The sequence below is a fragment of the Eschrichtius robustus genome, chromosome 19 (assembly GCF_028021215.1).
Source record: "Eschrichtius robustus isolate mEscRob2 chromosome 19, mEscRob2.pri, whole genome shotgun sequence".
Classification (NCBI taxonomy): domain Eukaryota; kingdom Metazoa; phylum Chordata; class Mammalia; order Artiodactyla; family Eschrichtiidae; genus Eschrichtius; species Eschrichtius robustus.
Window position 1 is genome coordinate 58,923,628 of NC_090842.1, and position 23,288 is coordinate 58,946,915.

General features: G+C 45.6%; 1 protein-coding gene and 1 long non-coding RNA gene across 2 annotated transcripts; both read right to left on the reverse strand.

The window, feature by feature from the left end:
• LYPD5 (LY6/PLAUR domain containing 5) lies at positions 1-4,871 on the reverse strand. Its single transcript, XM_068528264.1, has 5 exons — positions 4,790-4,871; positions 2,807-2,935; positions 2,042-2,212; positions 1,685-1,837; positions 1-1,437 (listed from the first exon to the last, which is right to left on the reverse strand). Exons 1-5 carry the CDS (start codon positions 4,869-4,871, stop codon positions 1,265-1,267), a joined length of 708 nt encoding a protein of 235 aa, XP_068384365.1. The 3' UTR covers positions 1-1,264.
• A 16,797-nt stretch (positions 4,872-21,668) lies between these two features.
• On the reverse strand, positions 21,669-22,980 carry LOC137753512 (uncharacterized). Its single transcript, XR_011071499.1, has 2 exons — positions 22,760-22,980; positions 21,669-22,034 (listed from the first exon to the last, which is right to left on the reverse strand). It is a non-coding gene; the product is annotated as an uncharacterized lncRNA (long non-coding RNA).
• Positions 22,981-23,288: the final 308 nt, after the last annotated feature.

The window sequence follows — 23,288 nt, forward strand, 5'->3', positions numbered from 1 at the left end:
GCCCTCTCTAGTTGCGGCAAGCGGGGGCCACTCTTCATCGCGGTGCGCGGGCCTCTCACTATCGTGGCCTCTCTTGTTGCGGAGCACAGGCTCCAGACGCGCAGGCTCAGTAGTTGTGGCTCACAGGCCTAGTTGCTCCGCGGCATGTGGGATCTTCCCAGACCAGGGCTCGAACCCGTGTCCCCTGCATTAGCAGGCAGATTCTCAACCACTGCGCCACCAGGGAAGCCCTGAATGAGTTTTTTTTTTTTAATTTATTTATTTTATTTATTTATTTTTGGCTGTGTTGGGTCTTCGTTGCTGCACACGGACTTTCTCTAGTTGCAGCGAGCGGGGTCTGCTCTTCATTGTGGTGCGTGGGCTTCTCTTGTTGCAGAGCACGGGCTCTAGGCGTGTGGGCTTCAGTAGTTGTGGCACGTGGGCTCAGTAGTTGTGACTCGCGGGCTCTAGAGCATGGGCTCAGTAGTTGTGGTGCACGGGCTTAGTTGCTCCACGGCATGTGGGATCTTCCCAGACCAGGGCTTGAACCCGTGTCCCCTGCATTGGCAGGCAGACTCCCAACCACTGCGCCACCAGGGAAGTCCTGAATGAGTATTTTTAAATGACTAAATATTCAAACAGATGATCACAGATCAAGATGACAGAGAGAGGGAATTCATTAAATCCCGACCACAACCACTGTGAAGTAGGACCTTGTCATTACTGTAGGTTTTATTTTCACCTCTGCCTGACAAGTGAGGAAACATAGTCTCAGTGAGATTAAGTAACTTGCCCAAGGTCACCCACAGGCAAAATGCTGAAGCTGGAATTCGAACCCATGCAGCCTGGCTCCAGGCTCTGGAGGGAGAGCCTAGGACCAGGAAACCCACAACCAGGAAATGGGGTTGTGGGGAGCCTGGGCCTGGTTGGTGCTCAGCAAGCAGGATCTATGATCAGGTTTGCTCTGCATGCGGGCTGGGATGTTTCTCCCCACCCTGGGATGCTGGGGACCTTGCCCAATTTCTCCCAGGCCTGCTGACCAGGTAAGGGCTGGGCGTCAGGAGGGAAGCGGGAGGGAGAGAGAGAGAGAGAGAGAGAGAGACAGGAGTGCAACTCTTATTTTCCACATTCCAGGAACTGAAGCAGTGAGAAGGGGGTGCGTGTGCCCTACCCCCAGCATCCTGCTCAGGAAGGGGCTGGAGGGGCTGACTATGCCCGAGGGGTCCTCCCGGAGTGCTAACCAGCAGGGAAACCATGCGGAGCAGGACTATGATGGGGGGGTGCCTCAGGAGGGACGGTGCCCAAGGCGCTGGTGAAGGCTTATGGAGTCCTTGTTGCAGAGGTGCCCCTCACAGCAGGAGCCCTGGAGGTCGATGTTTGTCCGTGGGCTGGTGGTGCCCTGGATGGTGCAGGAGGGCCGGTGGCAGGTTCTGATGTACACAGGGACCGAGAAATTGCCTGGGAGGGGGGCAGTGAGGAGGGTCAGAACCGAGGGAGTCAGCTGCACCTGAACCTCCACGTCAGAGATCACAGCCATGACCGGGTCCTCGGACTTCCTTCCAGTCCCCTGCTTAGACCAGAGCCATGCCTCCTCCCTCAGTCCAGGACCATGCCTCCTTCTTTAGACCAGGGCCGTGTCTCCCTGTCAGCCCTGCCCTGCCTCCACACCCCTTGCCCAGGCCCTCTCACCCTCCCAGCCTCTCACCAAAGGTCATGCTGCCATTGCCCTGGAAGCAGATGCTTTGGTCCTGGTGACACTGGACCTGCCGGGACTTCTCCGGGGTGCAGTCCTCCGGGTGGATCCCCACGCAGGAGTAGCACTTGGCGCCGCTGAGCGTCCGCGGGTTGGGTAATGGTCCTCGGTACGGTCGTGCGGGATGTGCATTGCGCCAGGGCTCCCGTCTGGCCCGACTTGGGCGCTGGAATCCCAGCGCACCGGGAGGAGGAGCCCAGCGGAGACCACACCCTCCCCCGGGCGCGCGCGCGCGCGCGCGGGCCGGGGCCCCTCCCAGCCCCGTACAGTCCCGCCCCACACCCAGCCCCGCCCCTCACATACCTCGGCTCAGATTAGGGAGGGAGTCGTGGGTCTGGAGCTTCGCGTTGCAAAAGTCGGTCCCGCAGCCGCGCACCACCGAGTAGTGAGGCGGCAGCGCCTTGTCATTCCGCTGCATCTGGCCCATAGCCGGGCCAGTCCAGCAGCCCTTCTGTACCATGGTCACTGCGGAGCCGTACCCTGGGAGCGAGGGGATGGGGTCTGGCGCGCTGCCTCCCCCCCAGCCCTCCTCCTCCTCTCCCACGCCCCCTCCTCTCCACCTCTCTCACTCTAGTCTCAAGTCTCTTGCTCCTCTGTCTTCTCGCTTCTCACTCAACCTGGCTTCTCCCTCCAGCCCTGCCCTTCTCTTTCGTCCCTCGCTCCCTGTCAAACTCTGCTTCCCTCTACACCGCCTCCCCCTCTCCTCTCATCACCAACCCTTTCCTCCTCCTCCTTTACTGTCCTTCCCCTCTTCCTCTTTTCTGCCCCTCTCCCACCTCCTCTTCCTGGCTCCCTACTGTCTCCTCCTCCCACCTCCTGCCCCCCATCCCCTCCTTCTTTCTCTCCCTTCTCCTCCTCCCTCCACCTCCACATCTCTATCCTGACCTTCCCTCCTCTCTTCTACCCAGTTCCTTCCCAACCCCTTGTCTCCTCCTCCACCCCCACACCCCCTCCATCCCCATCCCCCTCCACCCCCATCCCCCCTCCACCCCGTCTAATCTTTCATCCTTGTCCTTGTACCCCGCTCCCGCCCTTTTTTTTTTTTTTTTTTTTTTTGCGTTTCCTGCCCCTCACCAGTGTTCAGGGGTAAGACAGCCTCAGAGCATCCGAGGAGACAGGAGACATTGAGGAATTTCATGCCACTGAGGTCGAAGGGCCCGAAGTAGATGTGTTGAAAGCTGTAGCATTGCAGGGCTTGGGACCCTGGGGAGAGGAGCAGGGGTGGGTTGAGAGGAATAGGCCAAGGATGAGCCTATGCAAGGAATCAGGCTCCACCCTGCAGATGACAGCCACATGGGCCAGGCTCTTCTTCTCTGAGGGGAGACAGGCCTTGTTGCCCTGAAAGAAGCAGGGGCTGCTGCTGTGGCTGGTCATGACTGTGTCTACCTCTTGGCACAGCAATGGCATCTGCACCTGCCAGTCCAGTTTTTTTTCCCCCAGGCTCTTCCAAATCTCCACCCTCTTCCAGGAAGCCCTCCAAGATTTTGATAAAGGAGGAAGTGATTCACTCCTGTTCTGCCTATCCCTTTCCCAACTATACTCATGATATCCAATAGCACTAAAAGGTCACTGATGGAAAACAAACACTCCAGTACAGGCACTGGGATGTGCAATCTCATGCTACAAGTGCACACACAGCCAGCCCCCAGCAATACAGATACACACACGCACAGAACACTTAAACACTGACGTAAACACAAAATAACAAAATTGACACAGGCTCATGCAAATCTCACAAATATACACAGAGTATCCTGAATGCGTTCACATTGAGTTCTACGTTCACAAGCAAAACGAGTACCACCCAGACCCTCCAATAGAAACCCCCCAAACCAAGGCGCAGGATCTCACACATGCAAAATCACACACACAGACAGAAAACTGTGTGGATACGGAAATAATCACAACACACAGACCCAGGAACACAGGAAGTCATACCCAAAGAGAGACAAATACAGACCCAAGAATCACAGACATACAAATAAAATGAGACCCTGAAATTAGGTGAAGTTAGAGATACACAAAAAAGAGGCCTACAAAAACAAACAACTTAAAATCATATTCAGATGCAAGATACATAGAGACACACAACAGATACACAGAGAGACAGATACACATCAAAATACCCAAACACACATACACAGAAATACAGGCCCACCAGTCATAGAGATGCACAAACACAAAGAGAAACAGAGATGCAAAATTATACACACATCTCTTTTAAAAAGAAAGTGAGGCTCAGAGATAAACAGACCCATAAAAGCATTTGTTCAAACACCCAGACATCAAAACCTGGTACAGATAAATACACACAAGCACAGAGACCCACAGGACACCCTGACACATGGACACACAGAGAAATCAAACTCTCTTCTGTGGATGAGCATGTGCACGTGCGTGCGCACACACACACACAAACACACACACACACACACAAAGTTGTTATATGCAGGCATAACCTCCTTCCCACCTCTCAAATTCCCTGCCTTTGTAGCCACTTCAGTCCTGATATGACTGTGTCCCTGTCCTTACCCAAACTAGGGGAAGGGGTTGCCTGAGGATGAGGCCAAGGTTTCCTGCCGTTCTGGAAAGAGCCCCCATGGCTCCCCAGAGGTACCTTTGAATGGGGACATGGGCAAAGAGGATGAGAAAGGCTGGAGTAGTGGAACGGAGACACTGGAGGAAATGAGTGATATGGAAAGAACAGAGGAGGGGAAGAGAACTGGAGAGGACACAGTCTCCAGGCCTCTCCCAACCAAGACCCAGGATCCAGGCCCCCGGCCCCTCCTCCCTCAGACCCAGGATCCAGGCCCCTGGCCCCTCCCCCCTCAGCCCCAGGAACCAGACCCCGGCCCCTCCTCCCTCAGACCCAGGATCCAGGCCCCCAGACCCTCCTCCCTCAGACCCAGGATCCAGGCCCCCAGCCCCCTCCTCCCTCAGAACCAGGAATCAGGGCCCCTAGTTCGCTCCTCCCTGAGTCCCTGGAATCCGGCCCCCACTCTCTGCTCCCTCAGACCCAGGAGAGTCCAGCTATCCCCCACCCAACTGCCCTCTTACCACTGAACTCAAAAGTCTGAATACCTGTGAGGAAGAGGACAGCCCCAAAGAGGCACAGCAGGAGGGCTCTGGGGCCTCCCATTGCCAGGTTGTGGACCTGAGTGGAGACACTGAGGACAGCTCCTGCTCTGATTTCTGCCTGGCTGGTTCTCCCAGCAAAGCCCCAGGCATCCTGGCTATACCCAGCCCGGCCGGCTTTCCTCCACCCCTGCCCTCCCTTGCTTGGGCTGGTTTCCTCCTAGATAATCATGATGGGGCCTGGACTCCTGGATCTGAGGGAGGAGGGAGCTAGGGGCCTGTGACCCTTAACTTTGGGGGGATTTGTGTTTTGCAGGCTCTCTTTCTACCCTGTTCCCCAACACTGTGTTCTAGTCTGAGGTTGGCACTCACGGCCTCTTGATTTCTCTTCTCTTCCTCTATCCCAACACATGCCACCTACATGGGCCCACGTCTCCAGACCCAGAGGCACAAACGTCACCTCCTCCTTGGAGGCTTCTCTGACCTGCCACGCCCCGCTACAATCATCCACCCACCTTCAGCCTCAGATACCCCCGTCTCCCAGCCTTGGTCACCCTGGGTTGGGCCAGTGTCTGTCACCGCATCAGGCTGTGAACTCCTCAGTGGCCTCAGGGGATGTTTGTGATGTTGTAGGAATGAGTGAATCGAGGAACTTATAAACAAACTGACAGGGAGATAGAGACCCCCCAGAGAGGCAGTTACACATGGGATGCAAAAAGACAGACACGTCCGGTGTGGACAGACGCAAATGTAGACACACAGACAAACGCAGACTTGATGAACAGGACATGCCCACAGAAGGTGTTTAATACATTTTTTTATTAGACTTTTAAATGAATGAATTTTAAAATATCGGAGGAGATAGAGACACAGGCAGACAACTGGAGGGATACACTGTCCCCTGAGGATTCAGACAAACCCATGTGGACACTCAGACACCAGGCAGATGGGGACTTCCAGATGGGTGCTCCCGAGGGTAGTGGGAGCTGAGGCCAAGTTGGCATCTCCTGATCTGCCTTGCTTCTTGCGCTTGGAGGCGCTGCCTGCTGGGATCACACCTACTCACCGTGCCATGCAGAGTGGGTACCAGGCATGTGCAGAGACCTAGGGTCACGAACCCACAGATGAATGGGCAGAGCGGACACAATGGCGGTGACCAGGACAGCCTTAATGGTCTCCTGAGCTTGACTAAACTTGACATGGACTTCTTCCTGACTTCAGGCCCCCAATCTCCCTTTCCTTAGAGCATCTACTTTAGAAAACTTGTCATTGCCGATTCTTTCTCTGTCCCTTTGAAATGTAGGTAAATTTTCTCCCAGCCTCTTGCTAGTTTTACAGCTCAGGAATCTCTTTCTCAGGGGACCTGGGAGCCACCCCTCCAAAATGTCATCATCAAGGAAGATAACACCCCTGACCCTCAGGCTCTGTGGGAGGGTAGGAGCCGAACTTGAATAAGTGGCAGTTAGCAAACACAGATGCCTAATTACAGAGAAAAACTTTTGTAAACTCAAGAGTAAGTCAGGGTGCTGGACCATCCCATGCACCAACCTCCCCTCTGTCTCTGGCATTTTCCCACTAGCTCATCCAGCTGAAAACCCCTCCCACCTTTTGTTTCAGTGGAGTTGAGTTCAGTCTTTCTCTCTTATTGCCATAGTCTTGAATAAAGTCTCCTGTGCCTGTTTAACTTTGTTTGGTGCAATTTTTCTTTGACAGCAAACACCCAGGAACTGTGGACACTCACTAGGGTTCTGGACTCACCCTCGTTTTGCCAAACCCCTGCTCCTCCCAACAGGCCTCACTTCCCTGAACCTGTTTTGTATCCAAATTATTCTTCCTGTTTCTCCTGTTCCTGCCTCTCTGTCAGGGGCTGGCCCTTCAGGGAGAGGGTGGAGCTAAGGACCCCTGGAGAGTAGAGACTGGCCAGGAAAGGAGGCTGGGTTTTCTGAGGCCCCTGTGGAAGGTGGGGGCATTGGAGGTATTCACAGTGGTTCAGTTTCAGAGACTGAGGCTTGAAGAGTTGGCTGACCAGCCCATTTAGTGTGTGAGCGTGTGTGTGTGTGTGTGTGTGTGTGTGTGAGAATGTAAGTGACTGTGTGAGCATGCAGCTGTGCCTGTGTGATTTTAACTCTGGTAACCTTCAGGTACCTTTGGAGGCTGTGAGGTATCAGGTGGGAAGCTCCCCACTGCAGGAGGTTGTCGACGAAAAAAAAAATCAATGGTCGATCTAAGAAATGGAAAGTTTTATTCGAGCCAACCTGAGGATTATAACCTGGGAGACAGTCTTTCAGAAAGCTCTGAGGACTGTTCCGCCCATTAGAGGTCAAAGCACAGTTATATAAGCTTTTGAGGCAAAGAGTTATCCAACAAATGATGTATTGACAGTTTACACAATCCAGATCTGTATGTACAAAGCAAGTAGTGGGTTATCGTGATCCCTTACAAGATTAAGAAGGAACATTATCTCCTAAGGAAGTCTGGTCAATGCAGATGTACAATACACACTAAAGGGAAAGGCAGAGGCCCAAACTGGTAGAAAATAATTTTATGTTTAAATTTTTCTTGTCTTGCCATAAAATATAAATTTTATTTCATCCAGGTAATCCAATAGAGACCCAGTGATCTAGGTCTAGAGATTTTGGCAGGGCTCTTGCATCCACAGAGCATGAACTCCAAGCTCCCTATGAACCCAGAAATTCTTTTTTTTTTTGTAATCACTTTTTAGTAATTAAGCTTTGTAATTAAATGATTAATTATTTGAGAGATTGGAGAAAATGGAGGATGCTATGTGGTAGCCATTAAAGAGCTATTTTTAAAACTTTTTACTGTAGAAATTTTCAAACACACACAAGCGTACAGAGAATAGCATACCCACCACCCAGACTCAACAATTTTTAACATATCTACTAATCCTATGTTATTCTTACCCCCTTTGGTGCTCTTAAGGGCATTGAATTGGATGCCTTCATTATTTTCTCAAAATATTAATTTTCCTTAAAACACCATTTAAAAGTCGGTGATTTTCAAAGTGTTAACTTTGGCTTATGTTCTAAGATGCAATCTTTAGGAACGTAACGTACAATTTCTAAAAGGGTGTTTGCCCACTACCTCGAGTTGAATTCTTAGTCCTATGATGTCACCAAATCAACTTTCTCTTTGCATATTGAATAGTTTCAAATTTATTTGCGATACATGTATTTTCAATATATTTCAACATTTATTAGAAGCTGAAGAGTAGTCATAGAGTGCTTGAATGATATTTTAAAATTCAGTGGTATAGAAATTTTTGCCGCATTATTCACTATCCAGTTTAAAGGATGGGCAGCACAAGGATTTGCTCCTCCAAGAAGAGAGAAAGGAGGCAGATCGGGGGTGTTACCTAGAGTCTCTGCCCAGCCCCAACCACCTACAGGAGCATCCGTGTGGATGTCCTCAACTACCCGGTGTTTGAGCATCTACATGGGTCGGTCCAATTGCTACCAAGTCCAAGCTTGTACTGCTTGCTGCAGGACAGACCAATAAATGGAGAGACAAGTTGTTGGGGCCAGGAATAGTGATTTTTTTCAGAAAGCCAGCAGACTGAGTAGGTGGTGGACTAGCGTCCTAAAGAACCATCTTGCCCAGGTTTGGATGCTAGTTTCTTTTATAGAACAAAGATGGGGAGGTGAGGAGGTAAAGTAAAAAAAGGTGATAAGGTGTTGCAAATAGTTCCTGGTTCTTCTTTCCTGCAGCCATTCACAGGTCAGGGCCTGGTCAGGATGTTTCCTGTGAGCTTAAACAAAGGTATTTTAGCTTAACACTCAGACGTGGGAGGCAGGGTTCCAGGAGATGGGCCATTATGTCCACTTTAAGCTATAGGCAACATCTCTTTAGTGATTACTTTGAAGCAAAAGCAATAGAATACGAAGGTTAAAGGAAAAGAAACACATCCAATATGGAGTCAGATTTGTTCTTCCCTATTACAGAATGCCTTGGAAGTTTTTCAAGGATCTTTTGTTGTATTCTGTAAGTTTCCATGCACTTTTCCATTTCCATGCACATTTACAAATACCTGGCCTCTTAAATAATTTTTCCCCCAGATTTGGTTTGTTTAAGCAGTTTACTAAATGTGTGCATCACCTGTCTTAGTATATATCATCTACTGGACAAAATTCCCCAAAGTGCTCACATGTAAGAATCAGTGCAGTCTGGGACTCTGTCCATCCAGCAATAATTGTTTTCTTTTTAATTAATTATTTAAATTTTATTTATTTTTGGCTGCGTTGGGTCTTCGTTGCTGCATGTGGGCTTTCTCTAGTTGTGGTAAGCGGGGGCTACTACTCGTTGTGGTGCGCGGGCTTCTCGCTGCGGTGGCTTCTCTTGTTGCAGAGCACAGGCTCTAGGCATGCGAGCTTCAGTAGTTGTGGCACGTGGGCTCAGTAGTTGTGGCACCCGGGCTTAGTTGCTTTGCAGCATGTGGGATCCTCCTGGACCAGGGATAGAACCTGTGTCCCCTGCATTGGCAGGTGGATTTTAAACCACTGCGCCACCAGGGAAGTCCCTGTGTAGTTTCTAAAATATGTTCATAACGAATTATTAAATATTCTCTTTTTTGAGGAACAAAGCTCTAAATTAGAGGCAAGAGGTAAATATTTTGAATCAACTTAATATAAGCAATGCTTAGTTGATTAGCTTTGAAATAAAAGATGATATGAAATGGTAGAGAATCATAATATCATGAAAATAAAGAGTATTTTCCTAAATTTTATTGTGAGAAATTTAAGGTGCAAAAGTGTTGAAAATTAGTTCAAAGATGATGCATATACCTATCATCTAGATCAAAAGTACAGTTGACCCTTGAACAACGTGGATTTGAACCGTGCAGGTCCATCCACTTATACTTGGATTTTTTTCAAAATTTATTGGAAAAAATTTTGGAGATTTGCAACAGTTTGAAAAAACTCACAGATGAACCATGTAGCCTAGAAATATTGAAAAAAAAATTAAAGTTAGGTATGTCATGGATGCACAAATATATGTAGATACTAGTCTATCCTTACATAGGCATAAGGTGAGTGATATTATAAAATCAATAATGTGTTAGTTTTCTGTTTTATAACTTTGCTTTCAAAGAATTACAGTATGCCTCTCTCTCTTATAACTGGGGAAATTGTGTATCAGCCTATCATCATAGGTAAGTGTTTTTTTTTTAAAGTAACAATGTTCTCAATACTGTATTATGAATATGACTATAATACTGTATGCCATAAAAATTTTATAATGATTCATTCATTAGTATATAGGCTAGGCTATCATAAAGCAATTGTATTAATTAGTCTAGGCTACCATAAAGCAATAATATTGCTGCTGCTTTGTGATCAATGCATGATAATGTTATACCTGTAAATAAATATGAATTTCTTTTTCACATTATCTTTTTATTTTATTTTATTTTTTTTTTAAACATCTTTATTGAAGTATAATTGCCTTACAATGGTGTGTTAGCTTCTGCTTTATAACAAAGTGAATCAGTTATACATATACAATATGTTCCCATTTCTCTTCCCTCTTGCATCTCCCTCCCTCCCACCCTCCCCATCCCACCCCTCTAGGTGGTCAAAAAGCACCGAGCTGATCTCCCTGTGCTATGCGGCTGCTTCCCACTAGTTATCTATTTTACATTTGGTAGTGTATATATGTCCATGACACTCTCTTACCCTGTCACATCTCACCCCACCCCCTCCCCATATCCTCAAGTCCATTCTCTAGTAGGTCTGTGTCTTTATTCCCGTCTTGCCACTAGGTTCTTCATGGCCTTTTTTTTTTTTTTTCCTTAGATTCCGTATATATGTGTTAGCATACTGTATTTGTTTTTCTCTTTCTGACTTACTTCACTCTGTATGACAGACTCTAACTCCATCCACCTCATTACAAATACCTCCATTTCATTTCTTTTTATGGCTGAGTAATATTCCATTGTATATATGTGCCACATCTTCTTTATCCATTCATCTGTCGATGGACATTTAGGTTGCTTCCATGTCCTGGCTATTGTAAATAGAGCTGCAATGAACATTTTGGTACATGACTCTTTTTGACCTATGGTTTTCTCAGGGTATATGCCCAGTATTGGGATTGCTGGGTCGTATGGTAGTTCTATTTGTAGTTTTTTCAGGAACCTCCATACTGTTCTCCATAGTGGCTGTATCAATTTACATTCCCACCAACAGTGCAAGAGTGTTCCCTTTCCTCCACACCCTCTCCAGCATTTATTGTTTCTAGATTTTTTGATGATGGCCATTCTGACCGGCGTGAGATGATATCTCATTGTAGTTTTGATTTGCATTTCTCTAATGATTAATGATGTTGAGCATTCTTTCATGTGTCTGTAGGCCATCTGTATATCTTCTTTGGAGAAATGTCTATTTAGGTCTTCTGCCCATTTTTGGATTGGGTTGTTGGTTTTTTTGTTATTGAGCTGCATGAGCTGCTTGTAAATCTTGGAGATTAATCCTTTGTCAGTTGCTTCATTTGCAAATATTTTCTCCCATTCTGATGGTTGTCTTTTGGTCTTGTTTATGGTTTCCTTTGCTGTGCAAAAGCTTTTAAGTTTCATTAGGTCCCATTTGTTTATTTGTGTTCTTATTTCCATTTCTCTGGGAGCTGGGTCAAAAAGAATCTTGCTGTGATGTATGTCATAGAGTGTTCTGCCTATGTTTTCCTCTAAGAGTTTGATAGTGTCTGCCCTTACACTTAGGTCTTTAATCCATTTTGAGTTTATTTTTGTGCATGGTGTCAGGGAGTGTTCTAATTTCATACTTTTACATGTACCTGTCCAATTTTCCCAGCACCACTTATTGAAGAGGCTGTCTTTTCTCCACTGTATATTCTTGCCACCTTTATCAAAGATAAGGTGACCATATGTGTGTGGGTTTATCTCTGGGCTTTCTATCCTGTTCCATTGATCTATATTTCTGTTTTTGTGCCAGTACCAAACTGTCTTGATTACTGAAGCTTTGTAATATAGTCTGAAGTCAGGGAGCCTGATTCCCCCAGCTCCATTTTTCGTTCTCAAGATTGCTTTGGCTATTCGGGGTCTTTTGTGTTTCCATACAAATTGTGAAATTTTTTGTTCTAGTTCTGTGAAAAATGCCAGTGGTAGTTTGATAGGGACTGCATTGAATCTGTAGATTGCTTTGGGTAGTAGAGTCATTTTCACAATGTTGATTCTTCCAATCCAGGAACATGGTATATCTCTCCATCTATTTGTATCATCTTTAATTTCTTTCATCAGTGTCTTATAATTTTCTGCATACAGGTCTTTTGTCTCCTTAGGTAGGTTTATTCCTAGATATTTTATTCTTTTTGTTGCAATGGTAAATGGGAGTGTTTTCTTAATTTCACTTTCAGATTTTTCGTCATTAGTGTATAGAAATGCAAGAGATTTCTGTGCATTTATTTTGTATCCTGCTACTTTACCAAATTCATTGATTAGCTCTAGGAGTTTTCTGGTAGCATCTTTAGGATTCTCTATGTATAGTATCATGTCATCTGCAAATAGTGACAGCTTTACTTCTTCTTTTCCGATTTGGATTCCTTTTATTTCTTTGTCTTCTCTGATTGCTGTGGCTAGCACTTCCAAAACTATGTTGAATAATAGTGGTGAGAGTGGGCAACCTTGTCTTGTTCCTGATCTTAGTGGAAATGGTTTCAGTTTTTCACCACTGAGGACAATGTTGGCTGTGGGTTTGTCATATATGGCCTTTATTATGTTGAGGAAAGTTCCCTCTATGCCTGCTTTCTGCAGGGCTTTTATCATAAATGGATGTTGAATTTTGTCGAAAGCTTTCTCTGCATCTATTGAGATGATCATATGGTTTTTCTCCTTCAATTTGTTAATATGGTGTATCACATTGATTGATTTGCGTATATTGAAGAATCCTTGCATTCCTGGGATAAACCCCACTTGATCATGGTGTATGATCCTTTTAATGTGCTGTTGGATTCTGTTTGCTAGTATTTTGTTGAGGATTTTTGCATCTATGTTCATCAGTGATATTGGCCTGTAGTTTTCTTTCTTTGTGACATCTTTGTCTGGTTTTGGTATCAGGGTGATGGTGGCCTCGTAGAATGAGTTTGGGAGTGTTCCTCCCTCTGCAATATTTTGGAAGAGTTTGAGAAGGATAGGTGTTAGCTCGTCTCTAAATGTTTGATAGAATTCACCTGTGAAGCCATCTGGTCCTGGGCTTTTGTTTGTTGGAAGGTTTTTAATCACAGTTTCAATTTCAGTGCTTGTGATTGGTCTGTTCATATTTTCTATTTCTTCCTGGTTCAGTCTCGGCAGTTTGTGCATTTCTAAGAATCTGTCCATTTCTTCCAGGTTGTCCATTTTATTGGCATAGAGTTGCTTGTAGTAATCTCTCATGATCTTTTGTATTTCTGCATTGTCAGTGGTTACTTCTCCTTTTTCATTTCTAATTCTATTGATTTGAGTCTTCTCCCTTTTTCTCTTGATGAGTCTGGCTAATGGTTTATCAATTTTGTTTATCTTCTCAAAGAACCAGCTTTTAGTTTCATTGATTTTTGCTATTGTTTCCTTCATTTCTTTTTCATTTATTTCTGACCTGATCTTTATAATTTCTTTCCTTCTGCTGGCTTTGGGGTTTTTTTGTTCTTCTTTCTCTAATTGCTTCAGGTGCAAGGTTAGGTTGTTTATTCGAGATGTTTCCTGTTTCTTGAGGTAGGCTTGTATTGCTATAAACTTCCCTCTTAGCACTGCTTTTGCTGCGTCCCATAGGTTTTGGGTCGTCGTATCTCCATTGTCATTTGTTTCTAGGTATTTTTTGATTTCCCCTTTGATTACTTCAGTAATCATTTCGTTATTAAGTAGTGTATTGTGTAGCCTCCATGTGTTTGTATTTTTTACAGATCTTTTCCTGTAATTGATATCTAGTCTCATAGCGTTGTGGTCGGAAAAGATACTTGATACAATTTCAATTTTCTTAAATTTACCAAGGCTTGATTTGTGACCCAAGATATGATCTATCCTGGAGAATGTTCCATGAGCACTTGAGAAAAATGTGTATTCTGTTGTTTTTGGGTAGAATGTCCTATAAATATCAATTAAGTCCATCTTGTTTAATGTATCATTTAAAGCTTGTGTTTCCTTATTTATTTTCATTTTGGATGATCTGTCCATTGGTGAAAGTGGGGTGTTAAAGTCCCCTACTATGATTGTGTTGCTGTCGATTTCCCCTTTTATGGCTGTTAGTATTTGCCTTATGTATTGAGGTGCTCCTATGTTGGGTGCATAAATATTTACAATTGTTATAGCTTCCTCTTGGATCAATCCCTTGATCATTATATAGTGTCCTTCTTTGTCTCTTGTAATAGTCTTTATTTTAAAGTCTATTTTGTCTGATATGAGAATTGCTACTCCAGCTTTCTTTTGATTTCCATTTGCATGGAATATCTTTTTCCATCCCCTCACTTTCAGTCTGTATGTGTCTCTAGGTCTGAAGTGGGTCTCTTGTAGACAGCATATATATGGGTCTTGTTTTTGTATCCATTCAGCCAGCCTGTGTCTTTTGGTGGGAGCATTTAATCCATTTACATTCAAGGTAATTATCGATATGTATGTTCCTATTCCCATTTTCTTAAATGTTTTTGGTTTGTTATTGTAGGTGTTTTCCTTCTCTTGTGTTTCTTGCCTAGAGAAGTTCCTTTAGCATTTGTTGTAAAGCTGGTTTGGTGGTGCTGAACTCTCTCAGCTTATGCTTGTCTGTAAAGGTTTTAATTTCTCCATCGAATCTGAATGAGATCCTTGCTGGGTAGAGTAATCTTGGTTGTAGGTTTTTCTCCTTCATCACTTTAAGTATATCCTGCCACTCCCTTCTGGCTTGCAGAGTTTCTGCTGAAAGATCAGATGTTAACCTTATGGGGAGTCCCTTGTGTGTTATTTGTTTTTTTTCCCTTGCTGCCTTTAATATGTTTTCCTTATATTTAATTTTTGACAGTTTGATTAATATGTGTCTTGGCGTGTTTCTCCTTGGGTTTATCCTGTATGGGACTCTCTGTGCTTCCAGGACTTGATTAACTATTTCCTTTCCCATATTAGGGAAGTTTTCAACTATAATCTCTTCAAATATTTTCTCAGTCCCTTTCTTTTTCTCTTCTTCTTCTGGGACCCCTATAATTCGAATGTTGGTGCGTTTAATGTTGTCCCAGAGGTCTCTGAGACTGTCCTCAGTTCTTTTCATTCTTTTTTCTTTATCCTGCTCTGTAGTAGTTATTTCCACCATTTTATCTTCCAGGTCACTTATCCTTTCTTCTGCCTCAGTTATTCTGCTATTGATCCCATCTAGAGTATTTTTAATTTCATTTATTGTGTTTTTCATCATTGCTTGGTTCCTCTTTAGTTCTTCTACGTCCTTGTTAAATGTTTCTTGCATTTTGTCTATTCTATTGCCAAGATTTTGGATCATCCTTACTATCATTATTCTGAATTCTTTTTCAGGTAGACTACCTATTTCCTCTTCATTTGTTAAGTCTAGTGTGCTTTGACCCTGCTCCTTCATCTGCTGTGTGTTTTTTTGTCGTCTCATTTTGCTTATCTTACTGTGTTTGGGGTCTCCTTTTCACAGACTGCAGGTTTGTAGTTCCCGTTGTTTTTGGTATCTGTCCCCAGTGGCTAAGTTTGGTTCAGTGGGTTGTGTAGGCTTCCTGGTGTAGGGAACTAGTGCCTGAGCTCTGGTGGATGAGGCTGGATCTTGTCTTTCTGGTGGGCACATCCACGTCTGGTGGTGTATTTTGGGGGTGTCTGTGGCCTTATTATGATTTTAGGCAGCCTCTCTGCTAATGGATGGGGCTGTGTTCCTGTCTTGCTAGTTGTTTGGCATAGGGTGTTCAGCACTGTAGCTTGCTGGTCATTGAGTGATGCTGGGTCTTGATGTTGAGATGGAGATCTCTGAGAGATTTTTACCGTTTGGTATTACGTGGAGCTGGGAGGTCTCTTGTGGACCAGTGTCCTGAAGTTGGCTCTCCCACCTCAGAGGCACGACCCTGATGCCTGGCTGGAGCACCAAGAGCCTTTCGTCCACACGGCTCAGAGTAAAAGGGAGAAAAAATAGAAAGAAAGAAAGAAAGAAAGAAAGAAAGAAAGAAAGAAAGAAAGAAAGAAAGAAAGAAAGGAGGGAGGGAGGGAGGGAGGGAGGGGAGGGAGGGAGGAAGGAAAGAAAGAAAGAAAGAAAGAAAGAAAGAAAGAAAGAAAGAAAGAAAGAAAGAAAGAAAGAAAGAAAGAAAAAGAAAGAAAGGAGGGAGGGAGGGAGGGAGGGAGGGAGGGGAGGGAGGAAGGAAAGAAAGAAAGAAAAAGAAAGAAAGAAAGAAAGAAAGAAAGAAAGAAAGAAAGAAAGAAAGAGGCTATAATATAGTGAAGCAAAATAAAGCTATTGTAAAGCAAAGCTATACAGACAAAATCTCACCCAGAAGCATATACATATACACTCACACACACACAAAAAAAAGGAACAGGGGAAAAATTAATATATCCTGCTCCCAAAGTCCACCTCCTGAATTTGGGATGATTCGTTGTCTATTCAGGTATTCAGCAGATGCAGGCACATCAAGTTGTTTGTGGAGTTTTAATCCGCTACTTCTGAGGCTGCTGGGAGAGATTTCCCCTTCTCTTCCCTGTTCACACAGCTCCTGGGGTTCAGCTTTGGATTTGGACCCGCCTCTGCGTGTAGGTCACCTGAGGGCGTCTATTCCCCGCCCAGACAGAACGGGGTTAAAGGAGCAGCTGCTTCGGGGGCGCTGGCTCACTCAGGCCGCGGGGAGGGAGGGGTACGGAGGAGGCGGGGCGAGCCTGCGGCGTCAGAGGCCGGCGTGACGTTGCACCAGCCTGAGGCGCGCAGTGCGTTCTCCCAGGGAATTTGTCCGGGGATCACGGGACCCTGGCAGTGGCGGGCTGCACCGGCTCCCGGGAGGGGCGGTGTGGAGAGTGACCTGTGCTCACACACAGGCTTTTTGGAGGCGGCAGCAGCAGCCCCAGCGTCTCACGCCTGTCTCTGGGGTCCGCGCTGATCGCCGCGGCTCGCGCCTTTCTCTGGAGTTCGTTTAGGCGGCGCTCTGAATCCCCTCTCCTTGCGCGCAGCGAAACAAAGAGGCAAGAAAAAGCCTCTTGCCTCTTCGGCAGCTGCAGACTTTTTCCCGGTCTCCCTCCCAGCCAGCTGTGGTGCGCTAAACCCTTCAGGCTGTGTTCACGCCGCCAACCCCAGTCCTCTCCCTGCGATCCGACCGAAGCCCGAGCCTCAGCTCCCAGCCCCGCCCGCCCCGGCGGGTGAGCAGACAAGCCTCTCGGGCTGGTGAGCGCTGCTCGGCGCCGAGCCTCTGTGCGGGAGTCTCTCCGCTTTTTCCTCTGCGCCCCTGTTTCTGTGGGCTCCGCGCTGTTAGCTGCGGCTCGCGCCCGTCTCTGAAGTTCGTTTAGGCGGCGCTCTGAATCCCCTCTCCTCGCGCACCAGGAAACAAAGAGGGAAGAAAAAGTCTCTTGCCTCTTCGGCAGCTGCAGACTTTTTCTCGGACTCCCTCCCGGCTAGCTGTGGTGCGCTAACCCCTTCAGGCTGTGTTCACGCCGCCAATCCCAGTCCTCTCCCTGCGATCCGACTGAAGCCCGAGCCTCAGCTCCCAGCCCCCGCCCGCCCCGGCGGGGGAGCAGACAAGCCTCTCGGGCTGGTGAGTGCTGGTCGGCACCGCTCCTCCGTGCGGGAGCCTCTCCGCTTTGCCCTCCGCACCCCTGTGGCTGCGCTCTCCTCCGTGGCTCCGAAGCTTCCCCCTTCTGCCACCCGCAGTCTCTGCCCGCGAAGGGGCTTCCTAGTGCGTGGAAATCTTTCCTCCTTCACAGCTCCCTCCCACTGGCGCAGGTGCCGTCCCTATTCTTTTGTCTCTGTTATTTCTTTTTTCTCTTTTGCCCTACCCAAGTACGGGGGGAGTTTCTTGCCTTTTTGGAGGTCGGACGTTTTCTGCCAGCGTTCAGTGGGTGTTCTGTAGGAGCAGTTCCACGTGTAGATGTATTTCTACTGTATCTGTGGGAAGGAAGGTGATCTCCGCGTCTTACTCTTCCGCCATCTTCTCTCCTCTGTCTATCTTTTTATTTTTGATGTCTAGTGTAATACATATAACATCTACAGTGCTTTGTATCATATAAGACAATATTGATGTAGGTACTGACAGACAGACCTTTACAGTCATCTTGTAAACTGACAAGTAAACTTATGGTACCGATAAATATAGTACCATACTGTAAATGTATTTTCTCTTCCTTATGATTTTCTTAATAACATTTTCTTTGCTCCAGCGTACTTTATTGTAAGAATACAGTATAATACATATAACATACAAAATGCCTGTTAATTGAATGTTTGTTATTGGTAAGGCATCTGGTCAACAGTGGGTTATTAGTAGTTAAGTTTGGGGGGAGTCAAAAGTTATACGTGGATTTTCGACTGTGTGTGGGGTTGGCATCCCAACCCCTGCATCGTTCAAGGGTCAACTATATTAACATTTGCCATATTTGCTTATTCTATCTATGCTTCTGCATCAGTTAGCTTCTGCTGCGTAACAAACAACAAACAAAAAGGGTTAACAACAAGCCCTTTATTTATCTCCTGATTCTGTGTCTCCTGGGTTGTTCTTCTGGTATGGGCTGACTTGACCAATCTCTCTTGGGCTCTCTTATGTTTCTATGGTCAGCTGATGGGTTGGATGATCTAGGATGGTCTCACTCACAAGACTGGTAGTTGGCTGGCTATCAGTCAGGCCTCAGTTCTCCTCCATATGGTCTCTCATCTTCCAGCAGGCTAGACTGGACATTTTTCACATGGAAATGACATGTTTCCAAAGGGCAGAGAGAAAGGGCAACCTCCAATAAGGAAGTGCTTTTCATGCCTCTGCTCAAGTTATGTTTGCTAATGTCACTGGCCAGCAAGTCACAAGGCTTGCCCAGAATCAGTGTGGAAGGGCATTAACCGTGTGGATAGGAGGGGAATAATTTGTGGTTACTTTTGTTCTATTTAACTATCACTGTTGAACCAATAAAAGCAAGTGGAAGATATCATTTTGCTTCACTTCTAAATATAAATCACGTAGTAAGCAAAGGATCTTTCCCTAATGTGACTCTCCTCTTCCCTCTCGGCAGGCTATTTTTTAAAAAATTGAAGTAGAGTTGATTTACAATGTTGTGTTAGTTTCAGGTATACATTAAAGTGATTCAAATATATATATTCTTTTACGGATTCTTTTCCATTATAGGTTATTACAAGATATTGAATATAGTTCCCCATGCTATACAGTAAGTCCTTGCTGTCTGTTTTATGCATAGTAGTGTACATCTGTTAATCCCAATCTCCTAATTTATCCCTCCCTCCCCCTGCCTTTTCCCCTTTGGTAACCATAAGTTTGTTTTCTATGTGAGTCTATTTCTGTTTTGTAAATAAGTTCATTTGCATCATTTTTTTAGATTCCACATGTAAGTGATGTCATATGATATTTGTCTTCCTCTGTCTGACTTATTTCATTTAGTATGATAATCTCTAGGTCCATCCATATTGCTACAAATGGCATTATTTCATTCTTTTTTATGACTGAGTAATATTCCATTGTATATATACCACATCTTCTTTTTAGTTTATTTTATTTATTTATTTTAAAAATTTTATTTATTTATTTATTTATTTATTTTTGGCTGTGTTGGGTTTTCGTTTCTGTGCGAGGGCTTTCTCTAGTTGTGGCAAGCGGGGGTCACTCTTCATCGTGGTGCGTGGGCCTCTCACTATCGCGGCCTCTCCCGTTGCGGAGCACAGCCTCCAGATGCGCAGGCTCAGTAATTGTGGCTCACGGGCCCAATTGCTCCGCGGCATGTGGGATCTTCCCAGACCAGGGCTCGAACCCGTGTCCCCTGCATTGACAGGCAGATTCTCAACCACTGCGCCACCAGGGAAGCCCTATACCACATCTTCTTTATCCGTCTGCATCTGTTGATGGACACTTAGGTTCTGCAGGCTATTTTTAAAGGGCTAAATGATTTGAAACTTGGTCATTCATCTCCCATTCACAAAATAACTGCAACAATAATGAAGAACATAGGAAGACCCACAGGGCCAACTAAGAGAAATATTTACAAACATGAACTTTTACCCACAAAGAAGTTACAGGTTTGAGCCACAGCATCTATTAAAACCCTTTGGAGAATCTATTTTATTTGTGTGATCAAGATAAAAGCACAACCAGACGGGCCTAGGTGGCTTGAGGCAAGAGGTGCCCAGTGCCGGCATGAGGTCAGGCATGAGGTCAGGCACGGGGTTGTGCCCATGTGGAATTGGCCAGAGTTCATGCAGGGATGGTTGCTGCACCAGTGAATCAAGAGAAACAAGTTTCCCAAGGCCCCAGGCACAGGTGAGGCTGAGAGGATATGAATGAGATAGCACGGAAGATGTGTCTGAACCCTTCCCTAATTAAATTCTTCTACACAATTATCTAAGCTTAGTTATGATTAGAGTTTAGAGCCTAAACTACTGATACTATATCATTAATGGTTAATTGCCTATTAAAAGTTTCTATTTCTTCTTCTTCTTAAAAATATTTATTTATTTATTTATTTGGCTGCGCCAGGTCTTAGTTGCGGCATGCATGCGGGATCTAGTTCCTTGACCAGGGATCGAACCTGGCCCCCTGCATTGGGAGCGCGGAGTCTTAGCCACTGGGCCACCAGGGAAATCCCTCTATTTCTTCTTGTCAATTCTAAGTTGTATCTTTCTAGGAAATTGGTTGTATCATCTATTTTGTTGTTGTTGTTGGCCATGCTGTGCAGCTTGAGGGATCTTAGTTCCTGATCAGGGATGGAACCCTGGCCCCTAGCAGTGAGAGTGCTGAGTCCTAACCAATGGGCCACCAGGGAATTCCCATCTGTTTTCAAATTTATTCTAATTAAAAAGTCTTCTACTTTGCGTAGTCTTTTCCCTTCTTAGTATTATTTGTGCCTTTTCTCTGTTTTATTAATTAGTCATCTCAGAAGTGCATCACTTCAAATACTCACTTTAAATAAGCAGTGATTGGTGTTTAGCCTCTCTGTTGCATCAGTGTTTTCTACTTCATTAATTTATGCTTATCATTTGCTTTGACCCATTTTCTGTTATTCATTCTGTTATTCTTTGTTTTCTAACTTCCAAGTTAGACAAAGCCTATAATTTTCATCCTTTTTAGTTTCCTCTTCCTTTGAACTTATGTCGTAAGTACCCAATAAATTTCATACCTTTATCTGTACCCAATAAATTTCATACCTTAATTTCTTGGTGTTCTATTTATGTTGTTTGTTGTTTTTGCTACTGTAATACATGGTGGCTTGTTTCCTTATGTTAACTTTGGGTTTATCTGTAAAAACTCTTCAAGGCATGAATGGAAGTTACAATCCTCCAGAGAATTTCCTTGATGATTTCTCCAAGCACCCTGGTACTCCAAGCCCAGGATCAATTTTATACTAATTTCTCAGCCTGACTTTCCCAGAACATGCTGGCAGTATAAATCAAGGTACTAACAAAATATTAAAAGAGGTAGACAGCAACTTACACAAAAGATCTTACATCATGCCCTAGTTGGTTTCTTCCAAAAATGTAAGGTTGGTTTAACATTTAAAAAAAAATCTATGTATTCTACCATGTACCAAAAACATGTATTCTACCATGTTATCAAAATAAAGAGGAAAAATTTTATGGTCATATTTGTAGATACAGAAAAGACATTTGATAAAAAAATCAACAGAAATTCATAATAATAATAAAACTCATAGCAAACTAATAATTGAAATGAACTTATTTCTTTGGATTAAGAGTGTGTGTTTTTTTGTTTGTTTGTTTTATTTATTTATTTTTTTTAAAAAAATAAATTTATTCATTTATTTATTTGTTTTTGGCTGCGTTGAGTCTTTGTTGCTGCGCGCGGTCTTTCTCTAGTTGCGGCGAGCAGGGGTTACTCTTCGTTGTGGTGCGCAGGCTTCTCATTGCAGTGGCTTCTCTTGTTGCAGAGCACAGGCTCTAGGTGCGCGGGCTTCAGTAATTGTGGCACGTGGGCTCAGTAGTTGTGGCTCGTGGGCTCTAGAGCGCAGGCTCAGTAGTTGTGGCACACGGGCTTAGTTGCTCCACGGCATGTGGGATCTTCCTGGACCAGGGCTCGAACCCGTGTCCCCTGCATTGGCAGGCGGATTCTTAACCATTGCGCCACCAAGGAAGTCCCAGAGTGTGTGTTTTTTTAAAAAGAAAGAGCAAACATCATACTAAAGAACCCACTCAAAAAACAACCCACCCAACAAACATACACAATGCCTGTCACACATAGTGACAGAAATATATGCTGACGTGTCACACGCATAGATGGTCATACATACACACGTATCACACAATCACTGATACACCCCAGACCTGTCACAACCACACAACACATTCACACCCTCGCCCTGTCATGATACACACAAAAACACACTTCCACCACAGTCACAGATTCATCCTGATCCTGTCATACACAAACTGCAATCTCTCTTCTCCCTGGTGTACACACACGTATAGTCTGACACACGGCCGCGGAGAAACGCTCCAGCTCCGTCATGGTCACCAGATAAACTCATACAACGTATTTTACATGCAGTCACAGACATACACTGGCCATTTCGAGTGCACAGATGCCCACTCACTCACACACACACACACACACACACCATTCCATCTGTCACAGGATATCTCAGCCCCGTCATGTGCACAGTCATGCAAATGCAATATCACCTTTCACACAGCGTGACGTATCCTTGGCTCTACCACGCGCACAATGTTCACACGCAACCCCTACACCACGTCTGTCCCTCACCGTCACTGAAGCACACTCCAGCGCTGTCGCATACTTGACTCTCCATCACACGCAGCCTGGAGACACCCTCACCTGTTTTGACGACCCCTCCCCTCTTGTCTGTCACACCATCACCTCTGTCACAGCTCGCGTTCACCTGGAGCGTTTCCCTCCGTCCATCCCCACCGCCGGCTGGGGTCGGAGTTCGCAAAGCCCTCCCCTCCACGCCCCGCAACGATTTCTCTTTCCACCGAACCTGCTCACACGCGCAGCCCAAGAACCACGAGGAAGCTCTAGGGGGACTTCCGAGACCCACGGTTATTGGGGCCCAGTGGCCTGTGGGAAATGTAGTCCAGAGCCAGAAAAGCAGGAGACATCGGAAACCCAAGGGCCCTGGGGCGTCCCCGCCCCGGAGGTTTCTGGGAGTTGTAGTCTGTGCTCGCAGTGCGCAGGCGTCGGCTCGCGCCAGCCTTGTGTGAGTGACGTCTTGGGCGTGGGATTCTAGGGTGAGTCCCCAGGGGTAGTACGTGCCTGACCACGTTTGTGCCTGAACATCTTTGCGCTCCGGAAGGCCCAGTGTAGGCTGATGGTCCCTGAGGTGCGTCAGGTCCTGGAGCCGCAC